This window comes from Aspergillus aculeatinus, assembly GCF_003184765.1.
Source record: "Aspergillus aculeatinus CBS 121060 unplaced genomic scaffold BO66scaffold_45, whole genome shotgun sequence".
Lineage (NCBI taxonomy): Eukaryota > Fungi > Ascomycota > Eurotiomycetes > Eurotiales > Aspergillaceae > Aspergillus > Aspergillus aculeatinus.
The window spans coordinates 58,411-86,329 of record NW_020291514.1 but is presented as its reverse complement, the minus strand read 5'-3'; the positions used below and the strand labels follow the sequence as shown (position 1 = coordinate 86,329).

The following is a 27,919-nucleotide window of genomic DNA, read 5'->3' as shown; positions in this document are numbered from 1 at the left end:
AGTCATAAATACTACCTCTAGTGACGGTAAGCCGGGTGGCTGATCGTATAATCTAGGATTCCAGAGTCTGGCTAGCGCAACTCCGTATCCTTCCAATTTATACCAAAGAAACCTCCCGAGTGTTGACGTTCTTTTTCTCCCCGATTTCTTGCCTCGGATAGAATTCTATAGGATCTACCGAATAACTACACCGTTCTACACAAAAACAATCAAACCTGCCCTTCCTTCAAGTTCTCTCTCACCCTCCAGACCTCGCAATTCAATTCCAAAGAGACACACCACTACAGCAAAACAATGACCACCACCGCATCCACCCCTCCCCCCAACCCCCTCAAAGCCTTCACCCAACTCTCCCCCTCCGTCTACATCCACTGTCCAGCCAATGCTCCCCACAAACCAGAGCAGATCATAATCCTCGCCTTCTGGATGAACGCCCACCCGCGCACCCTCACCAAATACCTAACCACCTACCTCGACCTCTACCCCCGCGCCACGATCCTGTACACGCTCTCCACCTCCCTGGACTTTTTGATTAATTTCACCGCCCGCACGCAGCACGCGCGCCTGCAACCCGCCGTCACCGCTCTCCGGGCCGCCGCCGCCGCCGACGCAACAACCAGCCGGGACGACCCAAGCCGCGGGCCGGGCTCCTCCCACCCCCGCGTCTACATCCACATGTTCTCCAACGGCGGCACCTTCGCCGTCGCCCACCTGCTCGAGGCCTACCGGGCTGCCACGGGCCGCCCGCTGGCCGTCGAGGCCATGCTCTACGACAGCGCGCCGGGCACCTCGACCTTCCGCGGCGGCATGCGCGCGCTGGCCGTCGGGTTGCCGGCGAACCCGGTGCTGCGGCTGCTGGGGATGCTGGTGCTGGCGGGGATTATGGGGTGGTCGATGCTGTTGACAACCGTCATGCCGCGCGCGGATGGGGTGATGGTCGGGCGGCGGGGGACGGTGGATGCGGGGTTGGTGGTGCGGGGGGGTTCCCGCACGGAGGGGGCGGAGGCTGCGCCGAGGAGATGTTATCTGTACTCCGAGGGGGATCGGGTGGTCGATGCGAGGGATGTGGAGAGTCATGCTGAGGAGGTTGCGCGGCAGGGGTGGGAGGTCGAGAGGGTCAAGTTTGACGGGTCGGCGCATGTGTCGCATATGAGGACCGATCCGGACCGGTACTGGGGGGTCGTGCGGAGGTATTTTGGCGGGGTTTAGACGGACAGTACTGTCAATTGAAGGCGTGTGAGTGAAATACCGGTATACATATCCACCTGGCAGTGTTTGTATGATACTCTTATAAGTCAAAACTGTTCTATTCAAATTCGACCGCATCGCCGAGCGCTATGCATGCAAACGTTATGTACAAGCGAAAACCCCCTTTCCCAAGCGGGAGCCTCCCAATGATGCTCTAAACGCCTCCTTTTTTGTCTCTCAAATGACCTGAACTTTTTCCCTTCCGTTTGGTTTACTTTATATATCTCGCCAAAAATGGAAGACTGACAGAAGTGCTTTTGTTGTTGATGTTTTGAACCGTCTTCGTCTACCGACCCTTCATCTCGGGAAACTCATCTTCCAACTTCAATCGCGCAGTGACATTCATACTCATCAGCTCCTGGATGAGAAGCTTGGCGGCGTACGGAATTGCCATCTTCACCACACTCCGAGAGGACTTGCACCGTTGACACCAGTTCAGATAGCCCATGAAACCACACTGCTCGCACACATCGATCTCGTGTCGATCAGACGAGATCATCAGTCGCTCCAGCAGCAGCTGACTGGTACCGTACGCAATCAGACAATCACGCTCCATCTCACCGAGACGGAGACCACCGTCACGGGAACGACCCTCCGTGGGCTGGCGGGTGAGAATGGCGCGCGGTCCGCGAGCACGCGAGTGCATCTTGTCCTGCACCATGTGCTTGAGTTTCTGGTAGTAGATGGGACCGGTGAAGACATAGAATGGCAGAGCCTCGCCCGTGATACCGGAGGTAAGATAGTCTTTACCACCATAGCTGAAGCCGTGGTCGATCAGGATCTGAGACGCCTCTTGAACCGGAGTGCCGCCGAAGCAAGTGCCGTAGCCATGGTGGCCGGCCAAGACACCGGCTTTGCCTGCAACAAGCTCCAACATCTTTCCGACTGTCATGCGAGAGGGGAAACCGTGAGGGTTCATGATGATGTCCGGGTTGATTCCTTGGTCGGTAAAGGGCATGTCGGCTTGGTCGGCGATAATACCCACGACACCCTTCTGTCCGTGACGGGAGGAGAACTTGTCACCGACTTCGGGACGACGTGTTTGTCGAGTTAAGACCTTGACCAGCTGGTTCTCGTTTTCGGTCACAGAAATCATGACCTTGTCAATGTAAGCAGGATCGGGAAGCTTGTAGGTCATGGGAGTTGGCATATAAGAAACGGGCCGGCCAGGGTCAGAGCTGGCGAACCCAGAGGACATCGACTGGTCGGGCGTGGACTTGTTGATGTAGACTTCACCGGCGTTGACCTGCTCACCCACAGCAGCCAGACCATCGCTCTCGAGCAGGGCATGTTTCCTGATCGGAGCATCGTTCTCGTACTGCGGTCCACTCAAGCGGTCCTTGGTGCCGTTCGAGTAACTCTTCAAGTTGGTGACGTATTTTTTGAACACCTGACATCTTCCGAATCCACGATCCACAGATCCCTTGTTCAACACGAGGGCATCCTCAATATCGTATCCTGAGTAACTCATAACCGCAACAGTTGCATTTTGTCCAGCGGGTAGTTGGTCGTACTTGACCAGCTCGATCGTGCGGGACTTGACCATCGGCTTCTGCGGGTAGACCATGAGATATAAGATAGAATCAATCCGCAAGAATTGATTCGAAGCAATCGCACCGATTGCTTGTTTACCCATAGCACATTGATAAGTGTTACGGGGCGACTGGTTGTGGTGGGGATACGGGATCAGACCGGCGACAGCTCCAAGAACAGTAAACGGCTCAATCTCCAGGTGAGTCGTTGTTTCAGTAATATCTTTCTCGTAGATAGCAATTAATGAATCGTTCTCCTCGTTCACATCAAGATATTCCACCAATCCCTGAGCAAGGAAGTCGTCGAAAGCCATGGTACCATCCCGCAGCTTCTCAAGATGATGGGCCTTCACGCGAGATTTGCCGTTATCAACAATGACAAGCGGTCTGCAGATTCTTCCGTCATCGGTGGCTACGTGAACAGCCCGCTGGTGGTGGTTGATGTAAATGCTGACGAACTCGGAGATTCGACCCATCCGACGGAGTCTTCGGAAAGCATTGAGGAAAAATTTCGGTCGTCGAGTGAGCGCCATAGGAGTACCATTGATCGAGATAGTGTAGCAGCCCGGGCCATAAAGTTCCTTTCCACCGACTGTGGAAATGTCTTCAGCACCGAGCATAAAGATCAAGTTCCGGATAGGGCCCTCCTCGTCATTCGTTGTGATGTGGGTCATGAGTGCCAAGTTCTTCACGAGACCGCAAGCTTCACCTTCCGGAGTATCGGCCGGACAGAGCATACCGAAGTTGGATGGTTGCAGTGCTCTGGGACCACTGACCTTTCTGGTCTTTTCGAACTGACTGCTGATACGCGTCATCATACCCAGAGCGGCAAGGTAACTCAACCGACTTAGCACGTGTGTCACACCTGCACGCTCCATGCGGAAACGTTTCAAACTCCAGTTTCCGGTGGAAATAGCGCGGTTCATTCCTTGAGTAATGTGGTTGCTGTGCATCGTAATCACGCTATATGCATCAAAGGCCTCGGCACGATTCCGCTTGTTCAGCACTTTGTCGATGTTCATTTTGATATCGAAGCAGAACTTCTTGAACAAGTCCTCGAAAAGCAGAGCCAACAGCTGGCCAGCCAGTTCCAACCGCTTGTTTCCGAGATAGTCGCGATCGTCTACCAGAGTAGCATCATTCTTAGCCATGAGAACACGACGAGCCATGTGGGCGACATAGATAGCCTTAGGTCGGAAATCCATGTTCTTGACTTCGATGTGAGAGATGATAACGGAAGCGATGGCTTCCACAGCCTCTTGCACATGAGTTCGGCGATATGTGGATTGCTTGCGGTTGATTTTAATCCGTGCGCCAATCCAGTCGAGTGCCTGTTGCTGGGTATAGATACCAAGCTTGATCGCCTCTTCGAAATTGATCGCAAAATCTTCCTGGTAGACCTTATCGACACCGGCGACGAGCAAGAGCATCTCTTTGTCGGTGTGGATACCCATGGCCTTGAGCAGGATCACAATGGGGATGTCCTCGCTGAGAACGTTGTGTTTCACGTAGAGCTTGTCTTTCTTCAACACGATATAACTTTTGGATTTACGTTCGTTGGAAGAACTGCACAAAGAGATTAGTACCAGTGCCCACCAATGGAATGGGGGAAAAGCGGCAGAGTGTTACCTAGTGACCGAGGCCTGGACAATCTCTTTCTTGGGATCCGTCTCGACGATGATTCTGTTCTTGCTCAACTGCTCCTGGACGAGGATGACCTTCTCTGTACCGTTGACGATAAAATAACCACCAGGGTCAAGAGGGCACTCATTCAAGACGGACATCTCCGCTGGAGTCTTGTTCGCCAACGCGCACTTCGAACTCCGAAGCATGACCGGCATTCTTCCAATGGCCACACCTTTCCTCATAACCCTTTGGCGTCCACGAACATACTCAAAGTCGACTTGAATGGGCGCCGCGTAGGTTGTGTCACGAAGGCGACATTCGTGCGGGGCCACAGTGGACTCTGAGAAATCGGCCCGGACATCTTGCGGCTCGTCTGCACGTCGAGGGAATCCCAGGTAGATGTTGGTGAACTTTATGTAGAAGTTGTGGTCGACATCGCTGCGGATTGTGGAGCTGGATTCGACGATCTTCTTCAATTGGACCTCGACCAGGTAGTTGTATGAGTCAATGTGCTGCTTCACCAGACCTTTGACCTTGAGGAATGCCGGCAGCAGGTTCCATTTATCCTTGGCGGTGTTGATCGGATCCGTTAGGCCCTTGTTGTAGTAGAACGGCTCGAGAAGAGCATCGAAGGGATCTCGGTGGCGGTACGAAGTGTGAGAATGCTCCTCATCGGAAGCTTGCGGCTGTTCCTCGACGACGGGAGTTGGCTCTTCTGGGGGCGGAGCAGGTTTGGACTGAGAGGCGCGTCTGCGTTTGGAAGCATCGGTGGTTCCTGGCCTGGAAGAGGCAGCGGCCTAAGACGTCGCATAAGGTTAATGAGGGCGGCGAGAGACGGCGAGAGACGGCGCGGAAATCTTTCTTTTTTTTAACTCCAACTTACCTCTCCAGATTGCGTGGACCGCAAGTTGGCCGCAGAAATCGGCGCTCTCCTACGAGGAGGCATTGCTGATCAGAACTTGCGGGTCTTGCTGCAGGTCGATCAAGGGTGGTGAAGAGCGGGCGTCACGGCATTCTAGATTGACGGCACAATTTCTTCTTTATCAGCGAGGGGATTATCCGAACTATTTTCCATTCGGCAGAGGGGCAGGTTACATAATCCGAAGCTATCCTTATATGGTTAGATCTTAATCCGGCTTACAAATTCTCGTGCTAACCCCAAATCAGAATGTCATTCGGCCCCGCCCGCTGTTTTACCTTATCTCCGGCTAACGCTGACGCTTTGACCCACCCCTTGAATCTGTCGGTTGTCATCAGTTCAATTGCAATTTGTGCACAGATCGAATTATTCCGGGCGACCATCGCTGATCAGGGCATAGATCGGGTGGTCCGGCGAAGAACATTCAGGAGGGACTGCGAGCCCACAGCCTTCGACTTGAATGCTTCTTCGATCTCGTCCAGCGATCTGCCTTTGGTCTCTGGCATCATGACTGCGCATACAAAGGTCGTGACAAGTGTGCATCCCGCGAATAGGAAATATGCACCAAAGCTGCTTCTCGAAAGTAGAATTGGTGTAGCAAGTGCTACTAGGAAGTTAGCCGCCCAGTTGCTCCCGTGAGCTAAGCTAGTTGCTGAGGCACGAGTCCTTTGTGGCTGTATCTCTGCTGCATAGATCTTAATGCCGACAGCCCAGCTCAAAGAGTATATCACGGCAAATATGTAGATGCTGACTATGACTACCCATCGCCCCGCTCCACTTGAGCTGTGAACTGCCCTGCTTGCATATAGAGCTCCTATCAGAAGCATCGTGATGCTGAGGCCGATGCCACCATAAATGGTACTGTGTCGACGACCCCATTTGTCGGCCCATATGAGTGCAGGGATAGTGACAGCGAAAATAACAATTGCAGAGACGCCGGAAGCGAAGAAGCTTGCTGACGAGGATGCAAGTCCTGCTTGCTCGAATAGAAGAGGAGCATACTGAGAAGACAAGAGATGAGTGCTGTGATCACCAGAGGTTGGCGAGGAGAACCTTACATAAAGAACACCGTCAATCCCACTGAGCTGTTGCATTCCCATGAGGAAGACAGCTAGAATGGTGCGAGTCCGAACGTCTTTAGAGAAGAGATCGAAAATCTTGTCCTTGGCTGACTTTGCTTGGGCCTGAGGAACTGATGAAGCACGTTCTCTGCTGGAGGTGCTTACAACTTCAGCGACAAGAACTCTGTCCTGCTCAATTTCAGCCTTCTCGCGTTCCGCCTGGCTTACCCCCAGGTAGTCCCAAGCCGCAGTAGCCTCGGTTCGGCGACCGTGAATGGTCAACCATCGGGGCGACGGGACCAGCCAGAGCCAAGAAGCAACCGAGAAAGCCACTGCCAAACAAGCAAGAATCAGGAAGGGAGTACGCCACGAGAATGAAGATTCCAGGCGAGCCGTTCCATAACATGTGAAGAAACCCACTACCAAACCCAGTGTGATGAGCAACTGAGGGCCGGTGGTTAAAGCACCTCTGACGTCGGGCGGCGAAATCTCGCAAATATAACTGTGTAGCGTCAGACAGACTGACTTTGTTTGGAGGGGAGGGAGGTCGGACATACACTACCAAAGTTCCAAGGTACAAGCCCTCCCCTATGCCCTCGATGCATCGCCCTGTTACGAACATGCCAATGTGAACAGCTGCTGCCTCGAGGCCTGCTCCAATTCCAAATATCAAGGCACCAATACTGATGCCTTTTGGCCTACCCAGTTTGTCTGCCAAGTAACCTGCAAAGAATGAAGATATTGCGGCAGGAATAAGGATGGACGACACGATCAGCCCGTGAATCACTGCAGCCTGGCTTCCGAACCGTGAGGTGAAACTTTCCATGACGGTCACGGGGCCAATGATCCCTGTATCCATTCTAATATTTAGGCATTAGTATTGAAGTTGAGATAACTGGGGTCAGAAGCAAATAAGTACCCAAAGAGGAGTCCTCCGCAGGAGCACAATATACTAGCAGTGACATATCGCGGAGGTTTCTGGAGGATTTTCATGGTTATAGGATTGTGGGAGGGCAGGGTGGAATCACAAGATGAGCCTCAGAATTAACAACTGGTTGTGAGACCGATGCTTTTCATAAACCATGAGAGAAAGAGGGGCAGTTAAAGGGAACAATGAAAGAGGGGAAAGGGACCATAGCTCTGGAAACACCCGGATCCACTGACGGCATTTGATACGACCCACCCTCACCATCGAACTACTAGTAATCTCAGCACTTCTGCAGTGGCCAGTCTGGACAAAGATGCTTCGTGATTTTCTTATGTCAGGACTGCATGCTACCAGGGAGCGAAGGCCATTGAGAATACGCTGTAAAGATACACTCATATCGACCCAGGTATGCTTGCACTAGTGAGGCATACATAAATGCTAGTGTGCATGGGCACAAAAATTAGACAGTCTTACCATGATGGCTAGCCATAGACACTTTTGCTTATACTGATAGATGCACCACTCTATCTCTTCAGCTAGAAAAATACTTTAAATCGTACAATCGCCAGTACAGAAGGAATGCGCGTCTCAACATCTGTAAACATGACTTGTAGTTTGCGAAGAGAGTGTGGTTTCAACGAACCAGGGAGGACGCAAAAGAACATATCATTCATGAGCAAGTGTGTTTCAGAAGACATTTCTTGCTTGAGAAAGGTCACAACAGACTACTCAAGAGATCAATGACACAGTCTTTGGTGTTGGAGAGATATGTAGGCCTCGGAGCGAGAGCAAAAAGAAATTGCAGAAGTATATGACCGACGCAGGGATCGAACCTGCGATCTCTCGTGTAATCAATGTGGAGATTGTAAGACGAGCGCCGTAACCACTAGGCCAGTCGGTCAATATAAACTAAATATTCTTCAAATGCAACTATATTCCAGATGTGTCTTGGAAAGAATTATAGTCTTCGTCGATAACCAGAATGGCTAATATCAAAGGGATTACTTTTCGGTGTGAGTCTGGCAATGTTCATTCTGAGCATCAAATCCATTCGAAGAAGCGAAAGTCCAAGGTGAGATCCATGTTGTGGCTGGGAACCGGGCCGTTGCGAGGTGAATAACCTCAGCCCTTTCAGGCATTGGATTTATCAGTTGGGTCGAGCCGAGTCCTCGTCGAAAAGAGTTTCCTAAGTGACTGGTTGAACTGGTCCGTGCATTGATGGCCTCGCGTCCATGATCAACGCGGTTGCTCCCGCAGCTAGATTGATCCCCAGCCAAGCACCTCATCCTCACACGGAGTGACACATGACAGAGCCGCTGGCGCAACAGTCTCCCGAGTGCCTCTTTGGATGAACAGTCGCCATGTCTGAGGGGGCGAGCAAAGCTTGATCCCCTATGCATAAATGATAGCTCCTGACAGTCCAAGCTCTCACTCATGGGGTTTGCGAAAATGAGCATACTTTCACTCAGCTCTCTTTGATGCGATGCGCTGCGTGTGCTAGTACTATCTGACGGCAGACACTCTTGTCGGCTGGTTATCAGGTACCGACTAGTGTGAGTAGAGCATCAAATGAGCGGCAATAGATCGCTAACAATTTGTACAGCCAGGCAATTCGATCCAATCCGGCTGGGGCTATGAGAGACGCAGAAAGAAGAAAACGCCCTGCTTTCTCTCCTTCATATTTTTCCCCACTGCGCATTTGCTCAGGCCAGACCTTAGTCATGTCTTCGAGTTCATTGACCGCGCCGAGCTATGCTAGCTAGAAGTCAAGCAGTGTCATGGATTTTCTTCTACTCAGGGCTACATAGAGGGTACTCCTGTACATATACAGCACAGTGCACGAAGAGCATGTCACCTTAGGGCCTACATGTGCATCCATGCATGCGGCTATTATGACCCCGGGAGCTTTCCCTCCCAAGGGCTAAGAAAGAGAAGGACTTTGCTTATAATCGACCTCGCCCCGGGACCACACCCATATTTGATTTTAGGTCGATCGCGTGTTATTTTGCCCCTGCTTTCTCCTCTTTCTCGTGGCCTGCGGGATCTGGCTTTGCGCCTTCTCGACCCGATGCTTGGGATGTGGCTCGAGTGACGCGGTTTTATGATGCCCTACTCCTCAAGGAGGAAAGGGACCATGTCCGCTCAAGTCTTAGGCTTTCTCTATGCCCTTTGTTTGGTGCGAGAAGGGGCGAGAGCTCTGTGGGATTGTATAGTCAATGATTGAAAGCTAAAAGATTATTGATTGGAGACAGATCCGGTTCAAATGGGTTGAAGGGATGTGCAATAGATCACCACTCAAAGAGCTGTTTCGATTTGCAAGTTCTTCCTACGCAGCTTGGATTGATTCCCTCCTTTGAGGTACCCTGATTTTTCTACTTGCTAACAAGATTCACTATGGCCTGCGTGACTAGACTACTGGTGACGTAGGTTGGCTTGAAGAGACCGTGGCGAGATGCTGGCCCATCTCCTTGTGTTCGGCGGGATATTCCTCTCAACAAAAGGTGAGCCATTCCGATCACGAGAATGCTTGGGACTGCACGCTACCAACTGAGTCACGATCAAGTACTTTGTTTCTCTCTGTTGAGTATTTGTTGTTTATCTGTCTTTTATGAAGCCCCAGGATCTTGCGTGACCAGCGCCTCGTCCAAGTCATTACTGAAAAGAACATTCATGCTTGTTGCGAACCACACCTTTAGGCAGGCACATGGAAGTCTGATGCATCCCAAGTATTGAACCTTCTCTTTCGCATAGAGATTTTGGGTATCGAGCTCCTAAGAGGTAGCCGTAGCACCTGCACCGGCATCTCAGGCAATCAAAAGACAAGCCTGTCGCTGAACATTGACCACAATACCAAGCCCTATCACAATCTAACGTGCCTGGACACGATACGTCAGCTGGTTAACCCTTTGACTTCTGTACAGAAGATCTTGGTCGTGCCACAGATTTACCCTCCTGACAAGTCCATTGATCAGTTCAGAGTCACTTTCACCAAAAAGCCGACCAGAATTGATTCCACGCTGTGGAGGAGAGTAATCTTGCTTGGAAAGAGTGCAGGCATGGTTACCCAAGCTCGGCATGAGGGTATGCGAACAGTCTCTTGGAGAAAACCTGCTTTTCGAGCAACTGGACTCGTGCGAGCTATCGGACAGTGAGCTACAAATAGTAGTGAGCCGATAGATGAAAAGATTTCGGCAGTTGATTGACACTTGGTGGGATTCGGTCAGGCATATAATCGATATTGGCCATGATCAAGCCCAAGCACCGTGCGCCTACTTGGTGTGGTTTCGTCGGCTGAACAAACTCGCAACTTGTTCAGGTTATACACTATAGACCACTGATATTCAATGCAATGGTATAATGGATAAATTAGCCGTGGTATCTACACAAGGATTTCAAATGTAATGCTGATTCGGGATACTGGCAGGGGACTCTTCCTTTCATTGAGATTCGTCCTCAAGGTCGGCGGACAGTTCATCAGTGATGGCCGCATTGGACATCACATATGCAGAAAACTCCGGTGAACCCAATTGGAACCACCTTATACCCTTCCAGCTACATAGTGTGCGGGGTTGGGCATGAGAGTGATCGGTTCAAGAGGATAGATATGTTGTGTCTCTGATCGCGAGCTAGGCTTGTCGGCGCCAAATGTGGGTTAAGGCGAAGGCGCGGTTCGCGCACATTTGACATCAGACGCACCGCACAACATCAGAGCTAAAGTCTGGAGTCGGCTAGAGGTATGCGCAAGAGAGCAAATGAGTAATGAAGATTGCTGTGGCGGTGGGTGCTTTTCTGACCGCAATTTGGAGGGATGGAGGGAGGGAGAGGGGAAATGAAGGGTGCCTCGCCACCTGGCAGTTGACTCTCCCCTCCCTTTCGGAGATAATCAAGGTTGTTTGATAACGATCAGTTGCAGCTGGTGGAAAGCCCCTCGTGCACCGCGGAGAGACGGGAAATGCATTGCATGATACAGATCATATATTGAATTATTCTCCTTCATCACGTGTTATTTTGATCCCATCGACTCGTGGTTGACCACGCAAAGCCCAGCGCCTGTTCAAACAAGGTGGAAGACGATGAAAGGTGCCATACATGATCAACCAGATGCAGTTCGATTTTTAGCCACTTATCACGCTAAATTACTGACTAGTAGGACTTGACGAATCTGAAACAATCCGCAGAGGATAATGTGCTGAGATTACTATGAAACACACTACCTATATCTCTCCGTGCGGCGGTAGATCGTCTGGGGCCGAAGTAGCCTGCGGAGCAGAGGATCGAACAATACATGCTTTACTAATTGTAGTTCTCCAAGTAGGTGTAAATTAGCATCATAGGCATGCACCAGATCAAATTGGATCTCAAAGTTAGGTATTTTAAAATAGCCTCCGTCCCGCACATCATTGTGACCATGGTACGATGCCTACCCAACAAGCGATGAGGGTAAGTACCTGATCATACCTAGTGGGATTGAATTTGACTCTCATCTCATGGAATGATGTACAGATCGCCTAACCAAGTAGGCGAATTGGTTGGTAGCCGGGCGCAAGAACCAAGCCCTTCCTAGTACCCCACATATCGTCCGAGCTGTGGAGGTGTCACAATTTGTCCCCTGAAGGTCCAAATCTCGAGTATGAAGGGTCTCAGAAGATGGGCGGATGACAGACAGCGGTCAAAACGTCAAGGTGAGGAGACGAAGAGGGAGTGCCCCGTACTTACTACCTGGTACGGAGTACTGTACCTAGTAGGCTAAGACAATGTAAAACAATGAAGGCGATGGAAGGAAGCGGAGAAGTGGTACACCGCTTCTCCTCTGCTGCACCAATCATCCGCTGACAGCCACTCAGCCTGACATGATCCATGATGGCGAAATTACGACCCGGAAGAACAGCACTGCAATGAGACTGGAATTGAATCATCCATGATCAATTTGGCCTCGACCTTCTATTTTTTGCTTATGTATGATACGCTTAGACTACACGCCACGCGCGTCTTCCCCCCTTTTCCCTCGAGTTGGCTCGTTGATTTGCTTGATCCATGGGTAGAGGCTGACAGCACCGTTAATTGTTGCATTCATAGTTGTGAAGATCCGGTCATGAACCCTGGTACGGACTCCCGGTTCAAAATTAGTACCTGGCCAGAAACCTAATGTTTCTTTGGAGAAGAGGGTAGGGTGACCTGGTGGAAGTATCATGGATGTCAACAAGACAAAGAAAGGGTGGTAATCCGGCCAAGATCACTGCCTGGGCCCGCGGTATCGTTCAAGAGGCGAATCCTCCAAAAGTCCCAAAGCCTCTCTGACAGCTTGGGCTAACTAACCTTGATCACGATCGGTGATATTCATGACGCAGATCCCATGCGCTAATTTAGGTATGAGTATCCTCAGACGGGGTCTGAATCAGAGGATCATTCCGTCTTACTACATGCACAGTCATGGTCCTGGAGGGCCGAAAAAAAAAGAAAGAATTTAGGCCTATGCTCGATACATTGGTGTTTCTCGAGACTACCATGACTTGCACCGCAGCCGCTATTAGCACTCGAAAATATCACTCGTCGTTCATTGCAGCAGGATGTACTTGTTCGAGAGCCCGATCTCTCTCTCAGTGTCCAACGACTCCAACTAGACTAGGGTATCCGGTGGGATGCTTTGGCCCAGGCACAGTACGTGCGGTGGCCAGGGCGCAATCCGCCGTCACAGTTTTCGGTTTAGTCAACTGGCTTGTCTCCACTTGATGCGAAGACACTTGCAGAGAGCCACGCTCTCGAACCAGCACACCGAGCAGGGAACCCCCTTGCAACATCTCCAGCAGGGAGGAGATCGGTAATAAGCCCCATCATGAACAGACTTTCCTTCATCATCATGGTTGTGATCTCCGACGATACCGGTTCGTTGCGCTGCTGGAAACGGAGAGCATTCTCCAAGGCCGACAAGCCCGTGGCTCGGAGGACTTCCTCGTCAATAATTACTTTGGATCATTCAACGCGGTGAACATAATCATGATCATAATATTCAACCCTGCGAGAGGGAGATTACCAGGGGATGATGGATTATGGAGCGTGCTAGTTAGTTATAGATTACTAGTTCAATCTTGGGTAACTTTAGTGGCTATTGGCCACCCCATCCCAACGAAGTCGTGCAGTAGTATGTCTATTGACCCGGTTGGCTCCAATTACTGATCGCGAAGAAGCGATCCATTCATGATCCGCCCAAAAAGCAAATGATCGACCGAAAGGTGGTCGTTGGAAAGCGACAGCTCACCAGCTGTCGGAGGGGTTAATAGATTGATTATCAACAAATGGAACAGGGATGGACCTATTAGTCTTCAAGGGATCATCTTCAAGATCGAATTGTGCCACCTGCCTGGCTTAGCAGAATTGCACTTGACTGCACTGCGCAAGTCAAGAAACAGGAAATAGATGAGGGCAGATGGTCAGGTAGTTATACTCGAGAAAGAGGGATGAGAGTTATGATGCAATCTAACGCTTGGGGGCGGGCGCCGATAAGAAGGTAGAAGCACCATCGACACCAACAGTGAAGTAGATATAGCTCTGTGTAATAGTATGTATGTACAATTACAGTACTTCAGACTTTTTGACTGTACGTACGTAGAAGAGCTTCTTCGATATTATTGCAATTTTCTTTTTTCTAGATTTAAAGGAGAAAAAACGGAACTCGATCGCAGAAACAGCAGTGGCCGCCGCCGCCGCCTCCCTGACCCCCGCTTGTCTTTCCCAGCCGCCCACGCCTTGCCCCCTCCCCCCTCCTCCCCCCCTCTCTGTTGCCGCCTCCCACACTCTAGTCAGTCAGTCAGCCTGCCCGCTCTCCTTCTTCCATCCCCTCTCGTGTACTCCGTACCTGACACACCTTCTCTACTGTACAACAATCAATCCTTATTCTATTTTACCATTCTTATTCTGCATTCTTTCTCCCCCCCCAAAGTCTTCCTACCCTCGTTCGTTCGTTTTGCTACTTGCTGGTCCACGCTGCTCTTGATCCTCTTCCCCACCTGGGCAAAAAAAGAAAAAAAGGAAAAGGAAAAGACAGCGCAGGGCCTAAGCAGTAGTGACTCCATCGCCCAACGCTTGTGATTCACCACCACCGCTATTGACCGAGATCTCCGCATTGTCACGAACGCATCGTTAGGGGTGCGACCTACCCTCAACACTCCTCCACCCTCCCCATCCCTTCCCCTTCCATCAAGCCTGTCCTTACTTGTGTGTCCACAAGTAGTGGTCACCAAAGTCTCTTTTCGTACCTGAAAAAATAAACTCTCGAGGCGTTCATTGTGTGTGAGTCGCTGTTCTTCTCCGAGATCAGCTCCGCCAAACCACCCCTCAGCCCCTCCCCGTCCCCTTACTCCGTACAGAGCTCGTTATCTCACGGAGCACACCGCCCACCAGCCATTGATCCCTGACTCCTTGGCCCTCGTGCTTTAATCTCGGTCTTTCTCTCTGTTTCCCTTGCAATCGCAGGTTGAGATTGACGTCCCCCGAACTCGCATCACCTTCCGTTCCTACCATGTTATAGCCTGTTCACTGACTGATTACGGCCACCCCTGAATGGTTATTAGTCCAGTGATTCTCATCCCAAACTGCCCGCCTACCATGGCATTTAAAAACGGACTTAGTGAACGCCTCGACGAGCTGCGATTCCCCTCTCCACGATCACCTCCCTCCGAATCTCCATTTCCTGGCTACAATGCGCTCTCTCCGACCCATTCGAACTTCGTGTCGGCGTTTTCGCGTCCATCCGGTGACGTTCGTGCCAATCTCCAACGCCGCTTCACAACAGACTCGAGTAAAGTGTCCTCATGGAACTATATGAATGGTGTTGGTGGGGGTGCACCGGCGGCGGACCCTCTAGATCTCCTTTCATCGGTGAGTCTGGTATCTTTCCTGGATATCCTTGTTGTGACCTGGTGTTTTGTTCCTATGCAATCACGTTCGACCAAGCGGTTCCGGTACTATGACTGTTTGTTAAACACTCATGTGCCGTGTGCTTGCAAGCAAGGCCTTTGTTCCTGCCCTGTGTGGTGATTATTGGCTGTATTTGCAGTTCATGAAGCGGTTCTTACAACCACTTAACTGTCCTTTCCTGTACTCGAACACCCACTTCTTGTCTGTAGACAAGCACCGCTTTCCCTACTCTGATGTATTATAAGCCCAGCGCATGTCCTCAGATCTCCGTGTTCTTGGCATGCGAATCATCGTGTTCTTGCATTCTCGCGTTCTCTTGTGCTCGGCGCTCAGAGGTGCCCTGTTGCTAATTGACTGCAGTTTGAGAAAAAGCGCCAGCATATTGAATACATGCGAGAGCAGAGACGGAGGTTTGAAGAAGACATGAAACTCTTAGACTTGCAACACGAGAAAGAGAAGCTGGAAATGGACCAAATCGCAAAGGATCTCGCCAAAGCCGGTTTGTCTGGACCAGTCAGTGAGCCGACGACGCCGCCAGAATACCATGATAACACCCTTCCTGGCTTCACCCGTCCTACTCGGTTTTCAACCTCCAGTGTGACTTCATCTCCTGGCTTCTTCAACGTTTTCGCGCCATCTCAAGTGACAACTCCCCAGAGTCAAGTAAACCATAGCTCTGCGCAGACCCCGACAAATCGATTTTCTGTTCACTCTGTTCCTGGTTCTCGAAGGAACTCTGAAAAGGAGGATTTCGGCCAGGAGCCTGCATCTTCTTTCCGTCCAGGGCCATCGTAAGTTTCACCCCTTTCTCTTTCATAGGCACTGTCTTGCCATTTCTCGGATACTCAGGCACTGCCTGAGAGCATATGCCCGCAAGGTCTAGTGAGGCGGCCTGCAAGGCTCCGATGTCAGCAAGTAACACAATTCATTCACTGTGGCCTTGCTGTGAATATACCCAAGCCACTGTGGAATGCCACCTCTGTCTTCTTTCACAGCATCCTGGCATCTCCTTGATACCTCTTTCACCGCCTCAAAGATTCTTCTCACCGCCTTGCTTTTCATACCTCAAAAGAGTCACCAACTGACAATACTTAGCATTCACCGGTATTCAATGCCTTCATCTGGGCTAGGCTCCCAGATTCGTCCCAATATAACTTCCTTCGATCGCTCTTCCGGTCTGGAGTCCTTCAACGCCGCAAAGTACTTGTTCCACAGCGAAGACGATCCATCAATGCTGAAGGACGAGGATCGAATTCCAACGCCCGATATCAAGAGTTATCTCAAATTGACGGACCCCGACGATAAATTTCCTACTCTCTCACGACGTGACGATTCAGGCCTGGTAAGTCTCCTCGAAACATTTGACGATCCTGTTCTTACTCATCTACCTAGTTATCCGCGAACTCAGATGCTCTAGACTTGGCAAACTCGCGAACCCCGAACCCTGAGACCTGGAACTCTCACAGCCGTCACCGTACCTCGCATCAGAGCATGCCTCAGAACGCCCTGAACATGTTCCGTCTTGAACAGCTTGGGTCTTCCGCGGAAGAAGTCCACTCTCATTCCGCTACTCCTGCACGTCACGTCGCCAGACACTCGCTTGAAGCGAACGTTCTCTACGGCGCTGACGGCAAAACCGAAAGCATGTCTGCAACAGTCTCAAACCGACCTACATCTTTGCAGTCCTCCTACTCCACGAACGATCTACCCACAGTCAAAGGCGATGCCTTCAACCCGGCTATCACACCTCCCAAGACTCACGCGGAGCAATTCCAGCCACATAATGCCAACCTGGGACGGATGCCAGGCTCTGGTCCTACCAATCGCTTACCCAAGGACTCACCTGAACATGAGGAGGCTAAAATCCAGGGGTCCCGACCTCAGCAGACGATTCTTCAAGCCAGTGCTGCTCCGTTCGGCCCGCAGCTCACCACTGGAGCCGGAGCTATCAACAGCAACATTGCTGCGCCAACCACACTGACTCCCTTCCAGCCACCCTTCTACGGGTATGGCCTTCAAGCATTTATGGGAGCTCCTACACAGCTTCAAGCGTACAACCCGGCAGCCCCCTTCAATGGCTATCCTTCCGCCTATGGTCATTTCCGCCCAGGGGAAGCCCCAGCCAAGGGGGCTGGTACCCGTCGGAGTGGTGACGCAGATACTGCCCAGCTGTCTCGTTTCACGAACTTTCCACTTGAACACTATCAGGGCGAACTGTACGGTCTTTGTAAGGACCAGCATGGGTGTAGGTACTTGCAGAGAAAGCTAGAAGAGCGTAGTCCAGAACATGTTCAGATGATCTTCGAGGAGACTCATATGCATGTTGTCGAGCTTATGACAGGTTCGTATCATGTCTCCACTGCTATACAACTCCCATGCTGACCTCATTTCCTTTTCATGACAGATCCTTTTGGAAATTACTTGTGCCAGAAGCTACTGGAATATTCAAATGATGACCAGCGTACGGCTCTAATCAACAATGCTGCACACCAGCTGGTGAAGATCGCTTTGAATCAGCATGGCACCCGAGCTCTTCAGAAGATGATCGAGTTCATCTCCACTCCAGAGCAAATCCAGACAGTGATTCACGCTTTGAAGGATCAGGTGGTGGAGTTGGTTCAAGACCTGAATGGAAACCATGTTATTCAGAAATGTCTCAACCGCCTCTCTGCAGAAGACGCCCAGTTCATCTACGATGCTGTTGGTGCCAACTGTGTGGTTGTCGGAACTCACCGGCATGGGTGTTGTGTTTTGCAGCGTTGTATCGATCACGCTTCTGGCGAGCAGAGGGCGCGTCTCATCGCTCAGATTACATCCAACGCCTTCGCACTTGTACAGGATCCTTTCGGAAATTACGTCGTGCAGTATATTCTGGATCTTGCAGAGCCTCATTTCACTGAACCTCTGTGCCAGACTTTCCGTGGAAATATTCCCGCTCTGTCCAAGCAGAAGTTCAGCTCGAACGTGATTGAAAAGTGCTTGCGCACTGCTGACATCCATATCAGACGCCAGCTGATTGATGAGATGTTGGCAGGTGCGGAACTCGAAAAGATGCTTAGGGACTCCTTCGCCAATTATGTCGTGCAAACAGCAATGGACTTTGCGGACGCTGACACACGTACACGCATTGTTGATTGTATTCGCCCTATTCTACCGTCTATTCGCCAGACCCCCCATGGGCGTCGCATCGCCGGCAAAATGTTGGCCTCAGAGGGCTCTAGCAGGGGCAGCGCTACTAGCAGTGGCCAGGTCACTCCCAATGAAATGAACTCAGCCCAGCTTCCTGGTCCTCTGCAGAGCCCAACACAGAAGTCATTCTTGTATCAACACAACCCATTCCCCATTTCTCATGTCGGTTCCCAGTTTGGAAACCAGACATATGCATTCAATCCTGGCTCCGTTGCAGCCGCTCACACTGGTTCTGGCGGTGCTGCGGACAAAAGCAGCCTTTTCGCTTCGGCCATTGCGCAGCCCAACAGCAACCACAGTAACCAGAATCCGGTGTTCGCCAACTACTGAGCTGCGATATTCCACAACGAAGCGCCAGTCCCATGTTTACTGAACTGTACTCATATTGAGACGATGAAACGATCCTCATGATTCACGGCCACACCGACATATCGCCAGCAGATTGGAAGATTAGGATACTGATCCCATACGACAAGACCTTATCTCACGCAAGATGCACTGCATATCTGGATCATTCTTGGCGGCAAGATGTAAACCATTGATACATGCTTTTTTATCACATTTGATGTCCTGTATTTTTTTTCCATTGCTAACAGAGCTTACGTTTGCCACGTCCTTCGACGAGAAATTTTCGACCAATGTCGTTTAAACCCTTTTGCCGTCTGTTTCCCATTCCAGCAGACTAGTGAGCTTCCTAGTATCTGGCTTGGGGGTAGATTGATGTCTCATGCCTTGCGCTTTCTTTTAATATTCCCCCAATATGCTTCTATCCACTTTCCCATGATTTACTTGTGCCATCTTTCTCTCGCCTTGTTTTCTATTAACTATCATCTGGTTTTGCTCGTCTTCTTTTGCGTTCTATTTTGTCGTCTACCTGGACTCTGCTATGTTGTTGCCTGCCGGTGGAGCTTGTGGCCGTTCTTTCTGGACTTATCTGGACAGTATGGACGGATGGTTGTTTTCGGGCTTCATCCGACATTGTGCTTGTTCTTTTGCTGCAAGTGCATTTGGGGTCTATGACCACCAATTTCTATTGGCCAGCGCCGTTCAACATCGGAGACAGTACCATAGATGTACCCATAGTTGATCAAACAGAGGATTTTTTTCTTTATGATCACGGTTCTACAGTTAGAACCACTATAAATCACCTAAGCATAAACAATTAATGGCCAGGGTGGTGCATAAAGCATCAAACACGTGACTCCGTGTTACCCGCGTTTCTTCTCCGGCGGAGATCTTCAGTGCTTGCTTTGGCTTATCGGAGCGCGATCTGCCCCAAACCATTCTTCTACTACTCCAAGTCAAAGCAGCGTCCACCTTCCAGGCACCTCAGGGTGTCGTCTTGAGTTCCTGATGCTTCCCTCCGAGGTCGCCCAGTCGATCAGCAAACAATGGCCTTGTCGCGAGCTCCAAAGCCGCCAACTTGCTAGCCTGCTCGGTGTACGTCCGTCCACGAATTTGTGTCCCCGATAAACCCTTCTCCTTTGCCCCCCCCCCGGTCAACGTCGCAAGGCCATCTCTTCTTTCTGGCTCTATCTATCGCTCACAAAACCAGCAAAACTAACAACGTATGCGGAATCCAACAGGCCAAGGTCTCAAGCCCATCTACCATTGTCGTCCATGGCATCTCTGCCACCTGCAAGACCACCATCGTGCGCAATGTGCTCGCCGCCCTCGACGTCCCGCACGCGCTCGTCCGCAGCCCCGAGTGCATCACCGGCCGCCATCTGCTCACCAAGATCCTTTGGGCCACCCTGGAGGCGCTGGGCAAGCGGGATGAGTGGGAGAAGTACGGCAAGGGACGCTGCGAACACGTCAGTACGCTCGCTGTGCTGCTGAACGAGTGTCTCGCTTCGGCTTTCGTTTCTTCGCAACAAGAACAACACCCGCCGACGCGCAACAATCGCAACAAATTCGTGCTGGTTCTTGATGGGATTGACAAGCAGAGAGAGGCATCACCTACACTACTGCCTGCGCTGGCGAGACTGGGAGAGGTGGTATGTTCTTCTTTCTTCGCCCCGCCCCCTACTTCTTTACCCCTGTGGATGACTGGGGATCGCTTTCTGTGTTCATCCTCTGCATTGGAACCCTTGGCTTTTGATTGCTGACTACTATCGATTTTTCGGCCTATATCACAGATTCCTTCGCTATGCGTCGTCCTCGTCCTTAGTACCCCTCCGCGACCGCTCTTCTTACAATCGGCCGGCGTCCCACATATCAGCTTCCCGCCCTACACGCGCAATGAAGCCACGACCATCATCCTCCAGAGCGGTCCGCCCCCGGCTGCCGCCGCCACCCTAGGGCTATCGGACGCGGTCGCCTCGACCCTATACCCGCATTTCGTGGCGGCCGTCTACGATTCTCTGGTCGGGCCGACGGCCAGCTCCATTCCGACCTTCCGGTCGATCTGCGAGAAGCTGTGGCCGCGGTTTGTGGCGCCCATCACGACAGGCGAGACTCCGCCGGGGGGCGTCGGGGAGTGGGATTTCACTCGGCTGCTGGTCAAGAATCGGGCCCTGTTCCGGCATCAGGGGGAAGGGGCGCTGGTGCATCACATCGTCACTGAGGAGGATGAGGCGGAACCGCCCGTCGCGAAGGGTACGACCGCCGTCTCCTCCACCAAAAGACCGAAATCCCTGGCTGCCGCATCGGCCCCATCGCCCCTGCCTTCCTTGCCGTACTTCCCCACCTTGATCCTGACCTCGGCCTACCTCGCCTCGCACACGCCGCAACGCCTGGACACGATCTTCTTCTCCAAGTTCTCGTCGTCCTCGCTGTCCGCGCGGAACAAGCGCGCGCATCACCGGCGGCGGCTGAAGCTGCTCTCGCGGGCTCAGCTGGAGGATGCTGCGTCGGCGGCGGCGGACCCGTCGACTCCCGGCAGCCGGAAGAAGGGCAAGCGCACCAAGACGAAGATCACCAAGTCGACGCTGGAGTCGGCCTTTGCGACCTCGTCCGCGACGACGTCGGCGGTCGGCGGCGGTGGCGGCATCACTGGCCCCTCGACCATCCTCACCGCGCGCCCGTTCCCGCTGGAGCGGCTGGTCGCCATCTACCATGCCATTGACCCCAACCCCCCTGCCAATCCGATTCGCATGGCGGCCGTGTCCGACGCGATCTATGCCGAATTGGCTACGTTGCGGCGGCTACGGTTGGTGGTGCCTGCGGCGGGTCGGGAAGGTCGTGTGGGGATGGGGTCCGGTGGGTTGAGTAGCGGGAATACCACGTCCGATACGGGGGAGAAATGGTGTGTGAATGTTTCAGGGGACTGGATCGGGGAGTTGGCAAAGACGGTCGGCGTAGAGGTGGGCGAATGGTTGGCGGGAGGTCTGGATTAGGAGGACCCTTCTTTTCTTCTGATGGTTTTTTCTGGGTTGTTTGCTTTCTTTTACTTGCTTTGATTCATGTATTGTTCACACTCATATCCCAGGCATCATATAGGCGTTTGGTGCATAGATAGACCTTTATACAAAGGCCCACTTGGATTGTTTCCTTCTACCATATCCATTCATCGACTGTGGCTTGGGCGCAGACGAGTAGGCTTGGTGTCTGAGGCCCCTGAAATGGCGCATCGCCGGATTCAAAGCAGACGGAGGCGATGGGGTCTGCATACTGGTAGTTTGACAAGGGTGAAGAAATCTGTTCCCCGTTGCGCAGAGAAAACAGTTGGATCTTGCCCGTGTCGGTGGCTGAGCACACGGAGTTTAGCGTGGCGTTCTTGCGAGGGACGAAAATGGTCCAGTGGGAATAGGATGGATGCACGTACCGCTGGCTAGAAGCCCAAGCTCCAAACTGATGTCGAAGTCTGGTATGACTTGGGGCTTGAAGTCTTGGAAAGTGAGATAGGGTCGCGTGGAAGTATGCTTCTTGCTGGTCGGTTGCGGTTTCGGTTGAAGCCCGTTGGGCGGAAAGCGGATATCGTACATCTGGAGCTGAGCTAGAGTCAGCTTCATCCTTGTCAAAGAGAAATCAAATGTTCCTTACAGAGTTCATCCCTGCAACGACCATTCGGTAAGGGTCCACCCTGCGAATCTTTGTGACGGCATGTGGATGTTGGAGTCGTGTCGCGGTTCCCCCGCTCCGGAGATCATGCAGGAAAACAGAAGAGTCCTTGAGTCCGGCCGCGATCACATCCGAGGACAACCATTCGACGCTGGTGACGAGGGCATGGGAAGTACCAATGCGTCGTTTGAGGATCGGCTTGCCCGCGTTCACATCGTCGGAGAACGGCTTTTTCGACAAGGCCCAGTACGCTCCGTATCCTTGTAGAGTATACAAGCCATCAGATGCCCCAACAGCAAATAGCGGGTGGTCTCCCACTGGACAAGCCGAAGAACACCACAAAGACGCTGCTGTGCGAATGCGAATTGGTTGAAGGACTATATCGAGACGTATCAGTCATCCAGGTTCTTCAGACAATGAAGGGGTCACATACAGGATGGCGGCCATCGGTAGTCGCCGCCTTCATCTGGGTCTGGCAACATTCGAGGCGCCAGAAACGAGTCGCCCTGGGGACCGCTGTCCATCGTTGAACTGGTCTGGTCAATCTCCTGGCCGGATGCAGGGGTGGACGAGACTTCGTTCTTACAGCAGGTATCCTGTGTGACTCAAAGAGATGGACGAAAGCTAAAGAAAAGCCCGCATTAGCGTTGAAACCGACAAGTAACAAGTTGGGGATCCTGGCTAAGCTGTTTACCCTATACGGTTCCTTGAATAGAACACGTTCCATGGTCCGATTGTAAGTCCATTTGTTCTGGTCGCAATCCGGGAAGCACACCCTTGAACGGCTGTTAGCTTGCCGGATACACGACCTCAAAGGACCGGAGAGGGCGCTTACGACACGGACGATTCACCGCCGCGGTGACCACCTGGGCGTTCGTTAGTGATTTTTCCCACTGCGGTCTTCGCGGACTTCTCTTTGGTATGATATATAGTACTTACTAGCAATCAAGATCCCCGAGCGCTTATTACGCAGCACGTGCTTGATGCTATACTCATCTGGCCAGGCTTCGAATTGATGCAGCTGGTTCCTGCGAAGCTGGCTGGTGTAGGCACGCGCACTTCGCTCCTGTCTCACAGTGGTGGGCAAACGCAAGGCGCCGATCTCTCGTTGCACATCAAGAAGAGGGTGAGATAGAGGTTGCGCCCTCTTTATCTTCTCCTTAGCCTCCCTCTTGATCTGCTGAACCTTTCGGCGACGTTCCTAGTCATGGCGTCAGCAAGATCATGCAAGTGATTCCGAGCCCCATTTTTTTCACAACCTCGTGGTCGGCGCGTTTGCGCTTGACCGAGTCTTTCGAGTATTGAGCCCCTGGAGCCGCCGCATGGCTGGCCTGGATCTTGAAATACTTCTTCTTCTCCGGGTCTGGAGACCATGGTTAATAAGATTTGTTCGAAACACACAAATTACTGGGCGGTGGTCATTGTATATGTACCATAGTAGAATCCGGGGATCTCTCTCGCCATGACTGATGGCTAGAGAGGATTCAGATGTGCAGATTATGTGACGCAGAAGAGGGGTAATGAATAGCATGAAGGGTTGTTGTGTATCTTGGTAGTAGTAACTGTCACGATGCTAAAGTATATCTGCTTGGATCGCCGGCGGCGTCATGTGCCGCGCGTGCTCGAGCACTCAGCCGAATTTCTAGTCAGGCTGCTCGGGATGGAAGAATTTGATCAGAACACCGCGTCGACTTCCGTTGGCGGACTGCAAAAAAGCTTAAGTCATATATTTCGTAAGATTGTAAAGCAGTAGCAGGTAAAAGAGATCATAAATGAAGAAAATATGGTATGAATGCGACAAGACAATGGGGTGGATTTTCCACAGCGTCTAAGGTTGTTAGGATGGATGGATGACGTTCTGGTCGGTGTCCTCGATTACGTCAGCCATGCCCCTCGCTCATTGGCTGAGAGGCCAGTATATCCCTCTTTCCCTTTACGGCACTGAGTGAGTGCGACGGACGGGAGTCTCTCCTTCTTTCCTTCCTTCCTTCCTTCCTTCCTTCCTTCCTTCCTTCCTTTCTTGCAATGGGTATCCTTTCATGGCTGGTGAAGCAATGCTTCGAAACATCTAATGATGACCTCTATCTGCTTGTCACTCCGCTCCAGTGGACTTGGTTACCTCCAGCTAGAGGACAATCTTATCGTGCATACGATTCAAAGCATAAGCTTAAAGGTCATTTATACCCTGCGCCCCCCTGGTCTTTTAGCTATGCCTATCACGTTGAGACTGAGCCGATCGGCAATTGTCATGGAGAGCACCACCTCCCTCGACAAACCGACTACCCTCGATGTGAATAATGGTCTTGTCGAGGAGAAGCCAGACTCGACGGCACCCACCCAGGTAGCCATCGAAAATGACGAGGAGGACGAGAAAGACATTGATAGTCTCATTGAGGAGTTGCAATCTGTCGATGGCTTTGCCGATCTCAAACTTCTGGAATCGAACCACACAGGCGGTCGACACCCGGTATCAGATGAACTGCTCCACACAGACTCGAACACAGGCCTCAGTACGAACGAAGCACTTCTACGACGGAAAAAGTTCGGTCTCAATGAGATGAAGGAAGGGAAGGAGAACCTGATCTTCAAGTTCCTATGGTTCTTCGTTGGCCCCGTTCAATTTGTCATGGAAGTATGTGTCGCTCATTCATTCTAGTGAGAGATAGCTACTGACTGTCTACCGACGTGCAGGCGGCGGCGATTCTAGCTGCTTATCTTCATGATTGGGTCGACTTGGGCGTGATATGTGGTCTTCTCCTATTGAATGCGTCTGTGGGGTTTATACAGGAATATCAGGCGGGTTCCATCGTCGAAGAGCTGAAGAGGACTTTAGCACTGAAGGCTATAGTTCTGCGCGATAGTGTACTCTCTGAGCTTGATGCAGCCCAACTCGTCCCGGGTGACATTGTGAAGATAGACGAGGTACCTACCCTTGACTGTTTCTGCCAATGGCTTCTTGGCTAACGAGAGAAAGGGCACGATCGTTCCTGCGGATGGCCGCATTATGACCAACTCTGCTATACAAGTCGATCAGTCGTCAATCACTGGGGAGTCCCTGGCTGTCGATAAGCATTCGGGAGATACATGTTACGCGTCCTCCACTGTGAAACGAGGCCACGCCCGAATCCTCATTACCGCTACTGGCGATTCGACCTCTGTGGGGCATGCTGCAGCCTTGGTTAATGCCTCTGCCTCGGGAACAGGCCACTTCACCGAAGTCCTTCAGGGTATCAGCACCGTGTTACTTGTCCTTGTTGTTGTCACTCTTATCATTGTTTGGGTATCCTCCTTCTACCGTTCCAACAACACCACGACCATTCTCGAATTCACATTGGCCGTCACAATGATTGGGGTCCCGGTAGGCCTTCCCGCAGTTGTTACCACCACGATGGCAGTAGGAGCAGCATACCTGGCGAAGAAACGAGCGATTGTTCAACGGCTATCAGCTATTGAATCCCTTGCTGGCGTTGAGATACTCTGCTCAGACAAAACTGGCACCTTGACCAAGAACAAGCTGTCTTTGACAGAGCCCTTCACCGTTCCTGGTGTGGAAGCTGAAGATCTGATGCTAACGGCATGCCTCGCCGCATCTAGAAAGAAGAAAGGCATGGATGCAATAGACAGAGCATTTTTTCGAGCTTTATCCTCCTACCCGTGTGCAAAAGCAAAGCTCACAGAATACAAGGTGATTGAGTTCTCTCCGTTCGATCCAGTCTCGAAGAAAGTCAAAGCAGTGGTACAGTCTTCCGAAGGAGAGCGCATCACATGCGTGAAGGGATCTCCTTTATTTGTGCTTAGAACCGTCCAGCAAGATCACGCAATCCCCGAGGAGATCGAAACTGCATACAAGAACAAGGTCGCAGAATTCGCGACTCGCGGTTTCCGCTCGCTCGGTGTGGCTCGGAAACGCGGTGATGGCGAATGGGAGATTTTGGGTATAATGCCATGCTCCGACCCTCCGCGACACGACACTGCAAAGACTATCAGCGAGGCCCAGACTTTGGGGCTTTCAATCAAGATGCTCACAGGCGACGCGGTAGGAATTGCTCGCGAGACCTCGCGCCAGTTGGGACTAGGAACGAATGTATACAATGCCGAGCGTCTTGGTCTTGGTGGAGGGGGGACAATGCCTGGCTCCGAGGTTTATGATTTTGTTGAAGCCGCTGATGGCTTTGCAGAAGTCTTCCCAGAGCACAAGTACAATGTCGTGGATATTCTGCAGCAGCGTGGATATCTCGTAGCCATGACGGGCGACGGTGTCAATGATGCCCCATCTCTGAAAAAAGCTGACACTGGAATTGCAGTCGAAGGATCCTCAGATGCCGCGCGATCTGCCGCTGACATTGTGTTCCTAGCTCCAGGATTGTCCGCTATCATTGATGCTGTGAAGACTTCCCGTCAAATCTTCCATCGCATGTACGCTTACGTGGTTTATCGTATAGCTCTCTCTTTGCATCTCGAGATTTTCCTAGGGCTCTGGATTGCCATCCGCAACGAGAGCCTAAACTTGCAACTGGTGGTGTTCATTGCAATTTTCGCCGACATTGCAACTTTGGCTATCGCCTACGACAAAGCCCCCTTCTCCAGTACACCGGTGAAATGGAATCTTCCCAAGTTGTGGGGAATGTCGGTCCTGCTTGGGATCGTCCTTGCAATCGGAACGTGGATCACCCTCACCACAATTTTGGCTTCTGGTGAGAATGGGGGCATCATGCAGAACTACGGCAAACGAGACGAGGTCTTGTTCTTGGAGATTTCGTTGACTGAGAATTGGCTTATTTTCATCACTCGCGCTAACGGTGCTTTCTGGTCCTCTGGGTGGCCATCCTGGAAACTGATAGGGGCCATTGCAGCGGTGGACACCGTCGCTACGTGCTTCTGTGCATTCGGCTGGTTCGTCGGCGGACAGACCTCGGCCCCAACAATTATTCGGATCTGGATCTTCTCCTTTGGTATGTTCTGCATCATGGGAGGGTTGTACTATCTGCTCCAAGGCTCCAAGAGCTTCGATAATATCATGCACGGCAAAAGCCCCCGGAGTATGGACAAACAGCGCTCTCTTGAGGACTTTTGTATGTTCATACCCCATTTCCCGGTATCGTTCCAACAAAGCTAACTGGCCCAGTGGTTGCCCTACAACGTGTGTCTTCTCAGCATGAGAAGAGCTCGTTGACCAGTATGGAGAATGGACAGGCTACCCGTGGCGTTTGATCATCCTTTAGCTTTAATGACATTCTGTACGGCTCGCTGGCGAAATCGGTCTAGCTCAGGGTCGATGTGGTATCATGAGCACTCACCCTGAATATCCTGCTGTGCTTGTAAAAAGTTCATGTGTTTGCCGAATACGTTCTTTCTGTTGTACATCATAGGTGAAGTAAAGGCATGGTGTATCCCAATTATGAAACATTCATGAAGAATTATGATCGATGCGCAGGATCCTGACCTAAAGCGAGTCCTGTCCTATCAACTCGAGTCTACCATGCTGCGCTCTAGGTTGTCA

The 27,919-nt window shown here is 51.6% G+C and overlaps 8 protein-coding genes and 1 non-coding gene across 9 annotated transcripts; 6 read left to right on the top strand and 3 right to left on the bottom strand.

Moving 5' to 3' along the window:
• Window positions 1–294: 294 nt before the first annotated feature.
• Window positions 295–1,209, top strand: BO66DRAFT_473701 (putative indole-diterpene biosynthesis protein PaxU; the record flags this gene model as incomplete). Its single annotated transcript, XM_025653076.1, has 1 exon — window positions 295–1,209. The coding sequence occupies one exon, from the start codon at window positions 295–297 to the stop codon at window positions 1,207–1,209; it is 915 nt and encodes a 304-aa protein (XP_025500848.1).
• A 94-nt stretch (window positions 1,210–1,303) lies between these two features.
• BO66DRAFT_422383 (DNA-directed RNA polymerase III core subunit RET1) lies at window positions 1,304–7,499 on the bottom strand. Its single transcript, XM_025650046.1, has 6 exons — window positions 7,306–7,499; window positions 6,944–7,246; window positions 6,384–6,888; window positions 5,859–6,326; window positions 4,410–5,203; window positions 1,304–4,346 (listed from the first exon to the last, which is right to left on the bottom strand). Exons 1-6 carry the CDS (start codon window positions 7,377–7,379, stop codon window positions 1,535–1,537), a joined length of 4,956 nt encoding a protein of 1,651 aa, XP_025500847.1. The 5' UTR covers window positions 7,380–7,499; the 3' UTR covers window positions 1,304–1,534.
• Window positions 7,500–8,126: 627 nt separating this feature from the next.
• On the bottom strand, window positions 8,127–8,215 carry BO66DRAFT_t251. Its single transcript has one exon. It is a non-coding gene; the product is annotated as a tRNA-Val (tRNA).
• Window positions 8,216–14,507: 6,292 nt separating this feature from the next.
• BO66DRAFT_394065 (uncharacterized protein) lies at window positions 14,508–15,567 on the top strand. Its single transcript, XM_025647902.1, has one exon. The coding sequence runs from the start codon at window positions 14,917–14,919 to the stop codon at window positions 15,346–15,348; it is 432 nt and encodes a 143-aa protein (XP_025500846.1). The 5' UTR covers window positions 14,508–14,916; the 3' UTR covers window positions 15,349–15,567.
• Window positions 15,484–18,942, top strand: BO66DRAFT_161461 (putative RNA-binding protein). Its single transcript, XM_025642225.1, has 4 exons — window positions 15,484–16,019; window positions 16,324–16,570; window positions 16,621–17,569; window positions 17,633–18,942. Exons 1-4 carry the CDS (start codon window positions 15,619–15,621, stop codon window positions 18,745–18,747), a joined length of 2,712 nt encoding a protein of 903 aa, XP_025500845.1. The 5' UTR covers window positions 15,484–15,618; the 3' UTR covers window positions 18,748–18,942.
• BO66DRAFT_161442 (uncharacterized protein) lies at window positions 18,943–19,531 on the top strand. The gene has a single exon (XM_025642224.1). It carries the CDS (start codon window positions 19,138–19,140, stop codon window positions 19,435–19,437), a length of 300 nt encoding a protein of 99 aa, XP_025500844.1. The 5' UTR covers window positions 18,943–19,137; the 3' UTR covers window positions 19,438–19,531.
• Window positions 19,532–19,770: 239 nt separating this feature from the next.
• BO66DRAFT_330013 (origin of replication complex subunit 5 family protein) lies at window positions 19,771–21,755 on the top strand (the record flags this gene model as incomplete). The annotated part of the gene is made up of 3 exons (XM_025644044.1): window positions 19,771–19,857; window positions 20,004–20,414; window positions 20,556–21,755. 3 exons carry the CDS (start codon window positions 19,771–19,773, stop codon window positions 21,753–21,755), a joined length of 1,698 nt encoding a protein of 565 aa, XP_025500843.1.
• On the bottom strand, window positions 21,649–24,223 carry BO66DRAFT_458480 (uncharacterized protein). The gene is made up of 10 exons (XM_025652217.1): window positions 23,853–24,223; window positions 23,679–23,782; window positions 23,359–23,620; window positions 23,255–23,285; window positions 23,114–23,195; window positions 23,006–23,043; window positions 22,853–22,950; window positions 22,402–22,796; window positions 22,184–22,349; window positions 21,649–22,106 (listed from the first exon to the last, which is right to left on the bottom strand). The coding sequence occupies exons 1-10, from the start codon at window positions 23,881–23,883 to the stop codon at window positions 21,913–21,915; spliced, it is 1,401 nt and encodes a 466-aa protein (XP_025500842.1). The 5' UTR covers window positions 23,884–24,223; the 3' UTR covers window positions 21,649–21,912.
• Window positions 24,224–24,667: 444 nt separating this feature from the next.
• On the top strand, window positions 24,668–27,630 carry BO66DRAFT_458474 (plasma-membrane proton-efflux P-type ATPase; the record flags this gene model as incomplete). The annotated part of the gene is made up of 4 exons (XM_025652216.1): window positions 24,668–25,051; window positions 25,111–25,341; window positions 25,394–27,491; window positions 27,545–27,630. 4 exons carry the CDS (start codon window positions 24,668–24,670, stop codon window positions 27,628–27,630), a joined length of 2,799 nt encoding a protein of 932 aa, XP_025500841.1.
• Window positions 27,631–27,919: the final 289 nt, after the last annotated feature.